Source organism: Myotis yumanensis, unplaced genomic scaffold, assembly GCF_028538775.1.
Source record: "Myotis yumanensis isolate MYYU_CA2020_CCGP unplaced genomic scaffold, mMyoYum1.0.hap1 SCAF_3, whole genome shotgun sequence".
In the NCBI taxonomy this organism is placed as follows: Eukaryota; Metazoa; Chordata; class Mammalia; order Chiroptera; family Vespertilionidae; genus Myotis; species Myotis yumanensis.
Genome location: NW_027223754.1, coordinates 59,575,365 through 59,590,378, shown reverse-complemented (window position 1 = coordinate 59,590,378; position 15,014 = coordinate 59,575,365). Strand labels below are relative to the sequence as shown.

At 39.9% G+C, this 15,014-nt stretch overlaps 1 protein-coding gene across 12 annotated transcripts in view; it reads left to right on the top strand.

Moving 5' to 3' along the window:
• LMO7 (LIM domain 7) overlaps positions 1-15,014 on the top strand; it is a 217,928-nt gene that overhangs the window by 173,323 nt on the left and 29,591 nt on the right. For all 12 annotated transcript variants that reach the window (XM_070408931.1, XM_070408919.1, XM_070408921.1 and 9 more), the window contains 4 exons: positions 4,363-4,480; positions 6,536-6,678; positions 7,976-8,408; positions 10,565-10,873. In XM_070408931.1, coding sequence (XP_070265032.1) covers positions 4,363-4,480; positions 6,536-6,678; positions 7,976-8,408; positions 10,565-10,873 — 1,003 coding nt within the window. The remainder of the gene's footprint in view (positions 1-4,362; positions 4,481-6,535; positions 6,679-7,975; positions 8,409-10,564; positions 10,874-15,014) is intronic.

Below are 15,014 nucleotides of genomic sequence, written 5' to 3'. Positions count from 1 at the left end.
ACTAGTCAAAAAGTGCCAGGAGAGTAGCAGTTGATCAGTATCATGGGAGAAGAGAGTAAGATTTTAGTAATACTGTTTTATAATCTATACCTTTTTCCTTTACCTTTCCCCTTCTTTCTGTCTTTACCCTAAGTGCTATTAAAGAAAAGTCGATTCAGCTAAAAATGCCACATATTAGAACTGTATTTTCATTTTTGTAAAAAATCCAAAGCAGTTCTAAATGGAAGCCTCTCCAGATTTAAGGGTGGCAGATAAATGAATTGTAAGAATTGTGATTGGCTAGTGAACATTAGCGCACGCAGTCTTTTATAGTTTCCCAAGCAATTTTCCTGAGACTGTCTCTGGTGCTCATCTCATTTCTGTAAGGTAGACAGGTGGGTATTATATGCATTTTAGAAACATGGAGAAAGGGAAGCAGCTTTCCCAAGGTCGTCCAGCTAGTGAGTGGCAGAACCGGACTGAGGTTTTGTCTGATGAGATAATCCCGGTTAGGCTGCTTGGCTCACAGTCAGCCCTCAGAAGTTTATTATGCTGTCAACTTTGATAAGGAAAGAAAGAATTCTTCATGATCTGGCTAGAACACTCCCGCACTCCAAAAGTTCTAGATTTTATCAGTGTGGCCTGGGATGACCTCTCTAATTTGAAACTGCTTTGGGAGTTAGTTTTCAGAAGATCCCACACAGTTACATTTGCCTTCATAAGAAGAGTTGGTGTACAGCACGAGATGGTTGTTGACATGCAGTCCGCATAACCTACCCAAGTCTCATAACAATCCCTTTCTTGAGTGGGGAACTGAGGCTCAGAGAAGTGAAACGATGTTAGGATGGGGTGAAAATTGTTGCCGCGGGCAGGCCCGGAGCCCCCACCTCCTGTCTCATTCCAGTGCCTGGCTCAGCCTGTCTGGAAAGTGCTCAGGCTTATGTAGGAAACTTTATGCTCCCCAGGGAACAGAAGGCGCTCACATTCCTGCCCTGTGCAGGGACTTGTCAGCTCCTGATAGTGTTTGGCTCACTTTGTTCACGTTGGGCACTGCCTGTGTGCCAGGTTCTGTGCGTGGGCTCTCCGGAGGCTGCCCTGCCCATGATGAGTGTGTTTTTTGAAAAGGCACAAGTTCAGGTTCTGCATTGCAGGAGGTGAGGTCTCAGAGAGCTCCGCTGTAGAAGTCTGGGCCAGTTGAGACCAGCCAGCTGTCCCCCCACCATAATATTACTGTCATATTTGCATTTCCATTTTTGTTCTGAAATTTTCGTAGCCTTGTGTCTTAAGTATCCAGATTCCCTTCATGTCTTGATCGTGAACATTTTTCCTTGCCTCTTTTTGGTGAGTCTTTTATAGTATTAGCTGAAATAGCCTAATTCTTTGCAGTTTGTGAGTTAAGTAAATTTATATCCTCAAATTTATACAGATCAGTTTTATATAGTCATACCTAGTTAAGTAATATTACATTCATAGTGCAATATATAATTTCATATGTAAATTCATATATTTCCTATATGTAATTCTTTAGTATTCCTTAATAAGTGCTATAAAGCTTTCTTTATAAAACTTTGAGGAGTAGTTATACATTCTTACAGAATATTAGAAACATTTCCAGTTTATTTTGCTTGATTAAACGTGATAAAACATTCCTTATGCCTATCACAGATGTTAAATGCATGTATCCTGCATGCCTTGTGCTATGTTTTCCTCCCAGGCAACGTGTGAACCTGTGAGGGAGCTAAGCCAAACGTGCATGCTTGTGCACACACTATGTACACAATATGCTGATTGTTAGATACCATGAGAAAGGTAGACCTAAAGCACTAGAGAAGTTGGGAGAAGGGACAGACAGACCATTTTTGGCATGGAGGAGCTAGGAAGACTTTATCAAAGTGGCAGAATATTATCTAGATCATTAATACATTTATGATCACATGCATGGGCTGGGCTCTCTTTGAGGCACAGGTGATATAGCCGTAAACAAACCGGGCAAAACTCCTGCTTTGTAATCTTATAGGACAAGGCAGGTGATGTCGACTAATCATACATTTCAGATGGCAATATATGCTATGGAGAAAGGTGGGCCAGGGGAGAGGGACATGTGCTATTTTTGCAAGGAAACACTGAGATAACATTTAAGCAGGTGACTGGGAGTGAGAGGTAAGCCATATGGATATTTGGGTGAAGAGCTTATATGTGAGCATGAACAAGGAAGCCAGTTGGCAGTAGCCGAGTGAGTGGAGCAGAACATTTCAGGAGATGAGTGCAGAGATGTAGGTGGGGACCAGGTCATGGTTGGACCTTGTAATTCTTGGTAGGACCTGTTTTTAACTCGAGTGAGATGGGAAGGAATTGGGGTGTTGAGTAGACACATGATCTGAGTGCAATTTTGAGACTCCTCTGTCTGCTATGTTGAGAATACGCTGTTGGGCAGGAAGAGGTGGAAGTAGGGAGACAGATTATTGTGATAATACAGCAGGAGATTAATAGCCTGGAGCAAGGAAGTGATGAGGAGTGGTTGTATCCTAGATATATTTAGAAAGTAGAGTGACAGGTTTTACTAAGGAGATCAGTGACAAGTATGAGAGAAAGAGGGGAGTCTGGGATGACTCCAAGAGTTTTGGCCTACAATCTGGAACGTTGTATTGACTTTTATTGGGATGAGAAAGATGGGTTTTGAGCAGATAGTAGAATGAGCAATCATGGTTTTGGTCTGTGACAACTTTGACCTGTTAGACTTCCAAGTGGACATTGCTTACACCCATCTGAAGTTTAGTCTAGCAGGGTTCCTGAGGACAGAGGGGCATTTGAAAAGGCATATATACTGGGGAAGGGCTTTTGAGTGGAGGGAACAGTTCAGGAAAGACCATCATGGGATCTGGAGACTGGGTGATAATTTAAGAAGCTTTTTAAAAAGTCTAGTTAAGAGTTGACTGTGCTCTGATCTAGGGTGTTGGCAATAGAAATGGAAAGAAAAAGACACTGAGTAAGAGGACTTGATAACTAATTGAAAGTAAGGAGAAGGGAGAGGCAAAGGTGAAAAATGGTTCTTTGGTTTCAGATGTGGACGATTGGAGGGCAGGCAACACTACTAACAGCTATAGGAGGAAAAACAGGGTTGGGGACAGAATTGAATTTGGCTACATTAACAATAACCATGTGTTTAGTGAGTTACTGTTTACAGAATCCTTTTTGATATTATTTCATTTGGTCCTTTTACAATTTAGATGGTTAGGGGATGTCCATGCAGAGATGTTTATCTAATGAGCAATTAGAATTGAGTCTAAGGAGGGGACTGGTCCTCTTCTGTGGATTTGGGAGTCATTTGTATAGATTATAATTGAATTCCTGAGCTAAATAATGTGGTGATGGCAAGATCTAGGGGAAGGCAAAGTTTAGGGGCCCAAGAAGGAGGTGTCGTGTTACTTAAATGAATAAAGGTGGAGTCAGTTACAATGAAATAAAATCAGAAGTGCCTTATGAAAGATTTGTAGGAAAGAGCATTTTGGGCACCCCACATTCAAAAGCTCTGTCTGTCTCTCTCGTTGCTTATTCCTACCTGCTATTGAATATTAGACCTGACTCCACTCTTTTTCCCCTCTCAGTTTCACCATCTCTGGGGGCAGTTTACCCCAACTTTTTATGGGTGCATGTATGTAGCACACATGTGCCTTGTGTCCGACACCCAACTTTGTTCATTGGTTTCTACTCTAGATTGAGCTCTGTGAAAACTAACTCTCAGTACATCCTCATGACAGGGGGCACCCATGGAAGACATGAGAGCAGCCTTAATAAAAAGAAAGCTATGGAGGCTATCTTATAACTGGGTATTAGAAACTACCTGTGGTGCTTTGAGAAGAAGTCCAGTGCAGTGGTGGGCAGGTGGTATACAATCTTTGAGAAAAGGCAGCACACTTATTCATGCTATTGAACTTGAGGAGAAAATATCAGGTAATCATTAAATTATTTAATAAGTGTCCAGAAAAGGCAGCCAAACCTTAAAAGATTATCTTGGGGAGAGATAGAAAAATAAAGAGAAATGATTCTAGTGACTAATAATAATTACTTTTTTTCTGAAACAATTCTTTTATGCAGAGACCACTCTAAATATGAGCATTGGATTTTTTTTTTTCAGACTTAGGAGGTTTCATTTAGCCATTTTGTGAAAGAATTCACACTTGAGTTGCATGCAAGGCTCTTGTTTCTGCGTTTTGGAAAAACACCATTTATCTCTGTAGTGCTATTTCTGTGATATTATCTCTAAAGCATCTAGGTAGTACGGCAGAAATTTAGATGGAATTTCCAAGTCTAAGCCCAACCTCCCAGTTTTAACTCTACATCCAGTCATGTGACCCTTGGTTACCGTGGGTGTTTTTGTTATAGGAGTAAGTCCATGAGCGATGTCAGCGCCGAGGATGTTCAGAACTTGCGGCAGCTGCGTTACGAGGAGATGCAGAAGATGAAATCCCAATTAAAAGAGCAAGATCAGAAATGGCAGGATGTGAGTATGCTTTGTATTGGGAGATGGGAAGACTGGGCAGGTGTGTGGGTTTGACTTTTCTTTGCTTCCCTGCAAAGCAAGTCAGTATACTCAAGAGGTGATTTTCCTTGCTATGAAAGAATTCAGGCTTGTAGAAAATGTGACCATCTTCCTTTAAGAAGATTTTTAAACCTTCTTGGTCCATTACTGTTGTGTATTTTAAAGGCCATTGTGCAAAACACAACAGGCTGTTTATCTTCTAATATTCTCTGAATTCTCCTACAGGAGAAGCTCCTTCCTGGCAGTGTTGCTAACTTGTTGACGTGCGTTGGTAGTTGAATTTGGGTGGGACCGTACTGATGCTCATGAAAGGAAGAAGCTTTGCTCAGGGTCTGGGAAGCTGAGGGGCAGGGCCTCAGCAGTGTCTGGGCATCAGCGTGGAGAGATGAACTGGTTCTTAGAGTTAGTAGAGGAGATTTAAGAAGAAATAGGTTGGTTGAAAATGTATCGTATAATCTGAATCAAAGTTAGGTGTTTTCACAGAACTGTCATAGTTTTGTTCCTACAGAAAGGAGCTTGGCCTATTTTAAAAGGGGTAATTGTTATAAACCAAAGCAGTGTATAAGTATGATAAGCTATAGAAAGCAAACCCAAAGAGGTTTGAGGACATCTTTATGGTGATAGAGTTGAGTGGTAGCATGAACAAAAGGCCCAGAGAGAGTAAATCTTAATTTTTCAAAGGAATTAAGGTCTAATTCATGAAGGAGAAACCCTCTGCTTGTGCCACATTTCAAAATTCCAGTGCCTCTTTGAGTTGGGGACTCAGTTTAATTGTCAGGAAACAGGAATTCAATGTCATTTTGCCAACATACATGGTAACTGTTTGGGTGTGAAAATAGTAAGTATTGAGGAGTTATCAATTAGGTTAGGTCAGATAAAAATGCATGCTTGTGATCCTATAGGACGAAATGCACACTGCTTTTGTTCTTTCTGCAAATAGTTCAAATAGGTTTCAGGCTGTTTTTAAAGCAGAGTAGCTTGGCCTGCTCCCAGAGGGTTTAAACCAAACTTAACGTTGCACTTCCTAGGGGTGAGGTTCCATTTAGTCTGAGAACTTGGAGAGGCTCCTACTTGGGCTGGAATGACGAGCAGGTCTTAGTATGGCACTTCTCTGTTTGGGAGACACAGAAAAGGTTGTACCATTGAAAATGCCTTGAACCCCTGGGTGTCAGAACCAGCTTAGACTGCCAGGGCTAATGTCAAGGTGAACTAGGTTGATCGTCCTGGGTTCACCTGGCTGGGAGAGACTTCCCTTCCTAGGAATATGGGAACAGGTGTCCCCTTGTTCTGTGTCATCTTCCTTATTGCCCTGTCCTTATGTAAAGTTTTTCCATTCTGAAGAAGTCAGTACTCGAGGCTGGCCTCCCCAGTAAAGCCTTTTGAAACTCCTGCCTGAGGTAAGCCACGCTCTCCTTTGGACTCCGACTCTCTCAGCAATCCTATCGCACTCATTGCTGAATTTTTATTTACATGCCTGTCTTCCCCTTCTAGACTGAGAGTTCCTGGGAGTGGGGAGCACATCGGATTTATCTATGTTTATTCACCCTTTGCCTCCAAGCAGGGACTGAGCTCAGGGCTCGTTCAATGGAAGACCCAGTGTGCATCCACTCTTAACCATTTTATAATCATCTTCTTTTCCAGTTTTACTGGTGAAGACATGTCATTTCATACAGCAGCCAGATTCTTGGAGTGAGATGAAAATGAACTTGAAACAGTTCCTGCTCTTTCTGACCTGGCACCTAATTACAAGCATTTAGCATTCTTTCTGAAATGGGCAACGAGGCAGGAAAACAAAAATGGGGTCTATCTTATTAGGTCAGGTTTTTTAGGCAGACACATGAGATAAAGGTTTGGTACAGAAACGCTGGCTATAAAAAGCAAAATTAGGGCACCTTGGCATCAAGTGGGAGTGAATAGTTTCAGCGATGTAATGGGATCCGCTGGCACGCTCGCACTGCTAGAAAGGGTGTGTAGCAATTCAGGTATGCCTGTGCTGATGTGATTTTCTTCTGTTAGGACCTTGCAAAATGGAAAGATCGTCGAAAAAGCTACACTTCAGACTTGCAGAAGAAAAAAGAAGAGAGAGAAGAAATTGAAAAGCAGGCGCTGGAGAAATCTGAGAAAAGCTCTAAGACATTTAAGGAAATGCTGCAGGACAGGTAATAGACTGGATAGATCTCCTGGTCAGAGAGACCAGGGTTAGAAATGGACATTTTGTGCATGTGCAGGGTGATTAAACTGTAACCAAATATGCAATGAAACTTTCAGCATTTTGCTTAGCCATGAAAAAGCAAAGTATTGCTATGATAAATAGTGGCTTGGATTGACAAAATAAATTTGTACTAAATAGATATACATTATTTCTTCATTTTACATTGAATATTCATATGCAGAAGTAGGTGGTATTGGCTATATTTGGCACAGAAAAGGAACTATTGTTTTTCTCCTTTTAAAATGAATTTAGGAATGGAATGGTCAAATAAAACCAGCTCCCACACTCAACTAAATTGTGTAAAATATAACAGAGTTATTTTTCATGTTTCAGTGGTACAATTAACATTATACTTCAAAGGAAGACTTTATAAAAATAAATTGTGAGGGTTTATTTTTTTGCATTGAAACCTAACAGAATAAAGGTCAAATTAAAATTTCCTGTTAGAGCAGTTACTCTGTGAAACCTTGGGATATGTACAGCTCAGGGAAACGGCAAATATGCTTTAAGGATAATGTCGAAAGGAAATGTGCTGTCAGGTGAAATTACACAAAGCTCCTTTATGCCCCAGAAGCCAACTGCAAACACAGTTTCATTCACTTAAATGCAGCTGTCAGCTTCAGAGGCACTCCTTACTAAATGCAGAGATGAGGCTGTTTCGTCATTTTCTCTATACGTATGAATGGTGACTTTTAATCTGTAATAACTGTGCAAATTCTATGAAGCTGTATGAAACTAGATAATAACTTGATCTTAATAGAAGTCTGTGTCTTTTGCAGTCTTTTATTTTTACTAAGTTATTATAAAGCATGTACAGGAAATACAGGGCTGACAAGGAATCTACGTCTTTGGAGGGTTCAAATTGGTTGTCAGGCAGTTATATGTGTAGTGTGTCAATTTTGGAAGACTTATAAACTTGTGGCTAAATTTGGCGAATAATTCCTTATTAAAATTTCATTTCCTTATTTATTTTTACAACTTAAAAAAAAATCCCTGTGAAGTATTTGAGAGCCTCTCTGAAAAGGAAAGTCGAGCTCTTATAATATTTCTTAGTGTGGCATAAAACAACTGCATGTATTTATCCTCATATTCTGTTAGTATTATATTGCACATTGTGTGAAGTTAGTATTATACTGCACATTATTCCCAGCTCATTTTATATGCTAATTACCAAAATAAGATCTGTCTCCCCACCTTTGAATGCCAAATGCATAACTTTGCGGCTATGGTGTGTTTTTGCTAAGGGAATCCCGAAATGAGACGTCTACAATTACATCGAGGAGTAGAATATATTCTGATGATGATGTACTGAATGAAGACAAGCTTCCCCTGACCCTAACTATGTCAGAACCAAGTCACCAGGGTGAGAGAGTAGAAGAGAAAGGAACAACTTATCCTACAGAAATTCCTAAACAAGATTCTACAACTGTTGTGAAAAGAGAGGACACTCTACCAGCTGAAGTTCGGCTTCCTTCTAAAAGCCCCACGGAAGAACAACGCCCAGCCTCTTTGTCTTCCCAGCGTTCACTGACTACACAAATGGAGTCGACTCGAGTTTCAGCTTCTCTCCCCAGAAGTTACCAGAAAACTGATACAGCTAGGTTGACATCTGTGGTCACACCGAGACCTTTTGGCTCTCACTCAAGGGGAATCTCATCGCTCCCGAGATCCTACACGGTAAAAACGCGTTCTCAGTTCATATACTCTATTCTCATGAGCAAACTGTTGGTGTACTTGTGCAGAAGTTTGAGTTATGTATATTTAATATGTAAAATGTACATAACATATATATCACAATTTTTATTTTAGCCAATGTAGATCCCATAGATATTTAATGCTACTTAATGCTTAAAATATAGCAATGATGCAGAATTGATTAAGCTTTAAATTCAATAAAAAAAGAAAAGAGAACTGATACATTTTGAAGAATGAATAAGCTACATCCTAAGGCAGAGAATTTATTTTTTAGCATCAGATTTTCTCAGATATAGCTTTTGTAAAGTATTAGATTGAACTATATGAAGTTGCCGGTTTTCAGTTCTTGTAGATTTACAAAACAGCAGTTTCATATGGTTTGACTTAAATATTTTCAGTTCTTATGTACAAATGTTTATTTTCCCCCATTTTCTATTTCATTAGAACTTGATATGTTTGAGTGTAGTTATTGAAATGTATCTTATGTTCAAAAATTGCATATTTATTTCTATTTATATTAGTATTTTTAAAAACATGGAATCATTTGCCCTGAGAATAAAGCAGTATCACAAACTTGAAAGTAGGTTTACTAATTTTCATTATGTAAAAGGAAGCAATACACTTCTTACTATCAATGTTCAAGTTCCTTTTTTTCTCTGTCAATGTGGAATCTTAAAATCTAAAAGAGAAAAAATATGATTTTAAAAAAAATATTGAAGTGAGGGATACTTGTCTAAATAGCCAGGAAGAACTCCTGATCATTATCTTAAGTAAAATACAGTTATATTTGACAACATAAAAATTGAATTTATGTGACAGACATTTTTATCATAGCCAAAAGATAATTTATAGACTTGGAAAGATATTAGTAGAATGTATTTTAAATAGAGGGTCAATATCCCTAAGGTTTAAAATGGCCCTACAGGTTGGTAGGGAAAAGATAAACCAGTAGGAAAATAGGTATAGAAATGAATAGCCAGTTCAAGAGAGAGGGGATTTAAATGGTTGATAACAAAGGACCCAGGTGCATGTTCAACCTCATTAGAACAAGAATGAGGTGTACAACTTTTCATCCATCAGTGTTCAACCTCATTAGAACAAGAATGAGGTGTACAACTTCTCACCCATCAGATTCAAAATGTCTAGTGTTGTCAAAGATACAGAGAAACAGACATTCTTTTTTTTTTTTTTTTTTTTTTTTTTTTTTTTTAAATATATTTTATTGATTTTTTACAGAGAAGAAGGGAGAGAGATAGAGAGAAACATCGATGAGAGAGAAACATCGATCAGCTGCCTCCTGCACACCTCCCACTGGGGATGTGCCCGCAACCCAGGTACATGCCCTTGACCGGAATCGAACCTGGGACGCCCCAGTCCGCAGGCCGACGCTCCATCCACTGAGCCAAACCGGTCTTGGCCAGACATTCTTTTTTTAAAAAAATATTCTTACTGATTTTTAGAGGGGAAGGGTGGGAGAGGGAGAAGGGAGAGTTAGAAACATCAATGAGAGAGAAACATCAATCTGCTACTTCCTGCACACCACCCCTGGGGATCAAGTCCAAACCCCAGGCATGTGTCCTGACTGGGAATCGAACCAGTGAACTCCTGGTGCATGGGTTGATGCTAAACCACTGAACCATACTGGCCAGGTGAAACAGACGTTTTTATACATTGCTTTGGGTGTGCTTTGCTATAATTTTTAAAAGATATTATATATAATTTATATTTGTATATAAATATCCTTTGGTTTAGCAAGTCCACTTTGGGAAATCTGTGCTATAAAAATATTCTGATTATAAAGATATATGGGTATCTGTTGCAATGTTTTTGGAAGTTACAGAAAAATTTGAACAGCATTGAATGCATGTCACATAAGTAACTTGTAGATACCCATACTATAGAGTATTCAACAGTTAAAAAGAGTAGAGTTCTATCTACTGACCTGAACTAATGTAATTGAGCAAAGCAAGTTTCAGAGGTCTGTTTATAACATAAACACTTATGAAAACAATTCCTCCTCCTACGCTGGTATGAAAGAATACGCTCCAAGCTCTTAGTAATCTTTACTAAATATTACTGTACACATTTTAAAACAGAAATCTAACAATACCAAGTTTAAAATGATGTTTCCTATTTAGATGGATGACGTTTGGAAGTATAATGGAGATGTAGAAGGCGTTAAGAGAACTCAGTACAGTTCGGTCAGCACCTCTGTGCAAAAATCTGACCCAAGCCAGCTGGCTTCCAGCTCCTTTGGTGAAAGAGAGGCAGTGACATCGGGAGAGGGTGTGATGAGGTTGCCCTCTCCTACACCCCCCTTCTCATCTCTCTCCCAGGACTGGGCTTCCACTTCTAATGCTACCTGGTCTTCAGTATCTGGCCCCAATTCAATGTCTGAACTTGGAGAAGGGAGAAGCTCACCACAGACAGACGTGTCACGATCAAAGGTGAGTTGGGGAAGGCGTTTAATCACCCAGGCTCAGAAACACAAGTATTTAAACTGGAACCCATACCTCTAACCCATGTTTCTAGGCGTTGTAATCGGCTACGTGGGCTGATAATGTGGAATGTGAGATTGCATTTATTTTGAGCAGATCTGGGAGGAAGTAGGTCTCTTTCAACTCTGATTTTATGGATTCAGATGACCCTGTGACTTGGGTGTATTGAGACCATTGGCCAGTCTCCTTGGGGTTTATCTGGGTGTTCGTTCTACCACCCATTTCAGCAGCTGCTGCCTTTACGCTGCACAGCAGTCCTGGATTCAGGTGCAGGACTCACTCAGGAAGCTTTCGATGCAGGTCTAATAGATAAATGGGTAATAAAAGCCTCTTTTCAGGGACATTAACTGACCGCAAGGAGAAATTGGTGCGCACGAGAGGTACGGGCCTCTAGGGACATGGCATTTCTTCCTCTATCATATTAACCTTCTACTGACTTTCAGTGCTCATTTATACTTTAGAAAGTCTAGAATTTTGAACCACTCACTGTCTCCTAATGGTAATAATGAGGGTTAGTTATAGTATGACAATTGTGTTCCTTAACATTTGGAATCCAAACAAATATACCATCAGATGAAGAATGACTGGAGGTATTTGTAGTTTTTCCTTCTTCAAATCCTCAAAGATGACAACAGAATTATTAAGTAATGACTGTTTTTTTTTAGTATGTTTTACACACAGGCTATAAAGCTGTTGGTTGTCTGGATCAAGCTTTTCTCTTTTAGAAAAAAAACCCTTCGTAAGCACTTTAACATATTAATCCCTTTGCATGGAGGAGCCTTTGTGGGTCTTTAGCTTAGTGTAGATTTCTCTGGTTCCTTCCTATTTGTTTTCCAAAGTACAACATGAAGTACACAACTTGGCCTAAGTTATATTCATGAAGTGACTTCATGTGAAATAATTCGAAATAGCATATTTATTTGGTATATTGGATTTTTATTAGTTCTATAAAGTTTTACAGCTTTAAGCTTTTTCTTTTGATTATAAAGTACTATGTAGTTGCATAAATTTGGAAATGCAGGAAAGTAATTCCATCATTAATGGGTAACCTTTGTTAGTATTTAGGTATATTTCTTTCAGCTTTTCCCATGCGTATTTACAAACCTATCTAAAAGAAATTTTTGCAGCTTGCTAAAATCATTACTTGTAAGTTACTTTTATAACTTATTTTTATTTTGTTTTATTACTTTTAAAAATTTTATTTTTCAATTACAGTTTACATTTAATGAAATTTTGTATCAGTTTCAGGTGTTTAACTTCATTTTTAAAGAATTGGAAATATTAATTAGCATTATAAGTTTCAGATGAGAACAATAGCCTATGTTATACTTGGGGAACATAAGGTACTAGTGGATGAATAATAGAAACAGCAGCCAGGTGTCTTTTGTTTTATGGACTTGCATGTAAGCTTTCCCCTTTCAAACAGCAAATCCAAACAAGCAGCCTGATTAGTGTGTTGGCGCTAGGTGCACCCAACTCCCTCAGGGTGACAGTTGACTAGCTGCATCACAGATTAAGAAAAAGAGGCTAAGTGTGGTGAGTGGGTATGTTCCAGGTTAGTGCAGGTCAGAGGAACCTGAATTAACATGGCATGGTGTCAGGTTTCATCCTTAATGGGTTTAGGCTTCTTTGTCACCAAACTTGAGATGATCTTCCCAAGCAAAATTAGGCTTCATTTAACAAGTGGGACCATTAGAATTCTTGAACATAGGTATGTGTCATATGGCCACTTGCCCATCACCAAGATGCCTGGTGTGTCACTTCTTCGCTCTGAGGGAAGTAGCTTATGTAGCATCCCGCCGCCCTTGTCACTGAAAAGGGGCTCACTGCCTTGGGAAAAACACTGTGAAGGCCTAAAACAGTTGGTCATTAATATGCCAAGGCATATGGAACACTCCTCCAAACTCTTGGCCAAACTATAATTCCAGGAGTTCAGAGAATGGAAAAATAAAAGCATAGTGCATGGCTGAACTTGATGTCTTGGTAGTTTTATAATTGTTCTTCTGGCCTTCATTCTCGTTCTTTACTTGCACTTTTGCTAGTAATATCCTTTTCTTTCTTCCTCCAGAATCTTCCTTGATGTTATATTTTTCTCTCCCTGCTTCAGTGGAAGTTCAGGCCCTGTTCCCTTTAATGCAGATGCTTTGTAAATAGTCATGTGTATTTGTGCATTCCACAGAGGCTGGCATCGGAGGCATCTGTGTGGTGCCAGGTTGGACTAATCTCTCAGCTGCAAAGCCTCAGTGATCTGTGCAGTGAAGTTCAGGGCATTCAGGGGAGTATTGAGGTCCCTCATCACTGGTCTCAAACTCCTTTAGTAGTGCAGTTAGCAGCTGTTTATTGAGGCATTACCATGTGCCAACCCCAGGTGTCTCAGGGCATTATCTTAGTCCTCAGTGACCTTGGGATCACTGCTTTATAGTTGTGGAAACTGAGGCACAGAGTGAGCATAGTACTTGTCCAAGGCCGTGCAAGGTACTGAGTGGTGGCGTCAGGATTTGAACCCAGGCAGTCTGACTCAAGCTACCTACCTACACCACACTACGTTGTGGGAAAGAGAGGAAGTAGGTGATTTAACCAAATGAGACTGCTTGCTTTTTCTTGAACACATCAAATATTTGTTTTTATTGTCGCCCCATTTGAAATTGTTTATTTCACCCATTTCTGTCTTTTAAAGAAGTCCTCCTGTTCTTTTCAGCCCAGGAGGGTCATTTCCTTTGTGAATACAAATATCTTCTTCCCCACGTCCGAATTGAATTTTCCACCCTTGAAAGCTTCATCTGCTGAATTCTTCCTGTTCCATGTGTTCACTGTGCTCGTCACTGGTATTCTTTATACCCTCCACAGCCTTTGCACAGAGTTGGAAGTGTTTGCTGACTTGATTTGCATTTACGGCCCTGATTACTAGACGGAAGTATAAACTTGATCCAGCAGGTCACTTAGGTCCTTATAGGATCTTTAATGTGGGAATTTTAAGAATTAATGGGTGTTTTAGGAATGTAAGCACTGTGATGTTGCATAGAACTATTTTAAGGAAATGAAGTCTGGGGGCAGAGACCGGTTAGGAGCCTATCACAGAATTGTGGGTTTATGCCATAAAAAAGGAAAGGCATAATGAAGGGAAGAAATTAATATGACCTCATTTCCTGCCTCCAGGGGTTTCTTTCCCATCTCCTTTGCTGAGCTCTGGGGTTTTAGTCCTCTCTGTTCCTTTTCTCCTTATTTCTCTTTTTGTGTTGCTCCGTCGCCTGCTTCCCTTGCCAATCCAGGCTGCTGGGACAATTCTGGGGGTCACCCCGAGCAAGGGGACAGAGTCCTTCATCCTCTTCTAACCGCCCACAAATGTGGCTTTCATTTTTTTTCCCCCCCAAATTGGCATTACCTACAGGTTTTCATTTTATTTTGTCCAGCCAGAGCTCTGAATTCTCAAATCCCATCCAAGCCCACATTTTGGAGTCTGTTCCCCAGATTTTTTTTTTTTAAAGCAGTACCCAGATGTAGGATGATAGGTATGGAAGGAAGGAAGTTTTTCGCATGTCCATTTCCTGACCCCTGAGCCTATTAAATGCCCCTTTTAATAACTCCCAGGGCTTCCCTTATCACAGCTTCATACTATGCATTCTATTTGCTTGCCGCCTTCACTAGAGCTGGCTTTGTGTGAGGGCAGGAAGCAAGCCGGTCTCGGGTCTTGCTCGCTATTAGCACAGCGCTTGGGTCCGTATTTGCGAATGCTGGTTGAGTGCTGTTGGCCTCATAGCCATGTTTGTGAGTGTTAGACAGGATTTTCTCTAATTGCTTAACCAGCATATATGTAATGGATAGCATTGTTTCCATGGGAAAAAGAAGGTAATTGCTAGGCATCAACCACCTGCCTTGGCACCTTTTAAATGTTTCATTTGTTCCTCTCAATAACCTTGCAAAGTAGGTGGTATCACCCGCATTATTACCAGTGAAATTCTTGAGATTTGAAAGTTATATTCATGCTCCAGGCCAGTTAAATGATCAGGCCACAGTTATGATTTTCCTGACCTTAATGTTTATGAAATATGACAGGCTCAAATTTGAGAACTGCCTTAAGGAAAAACACCAA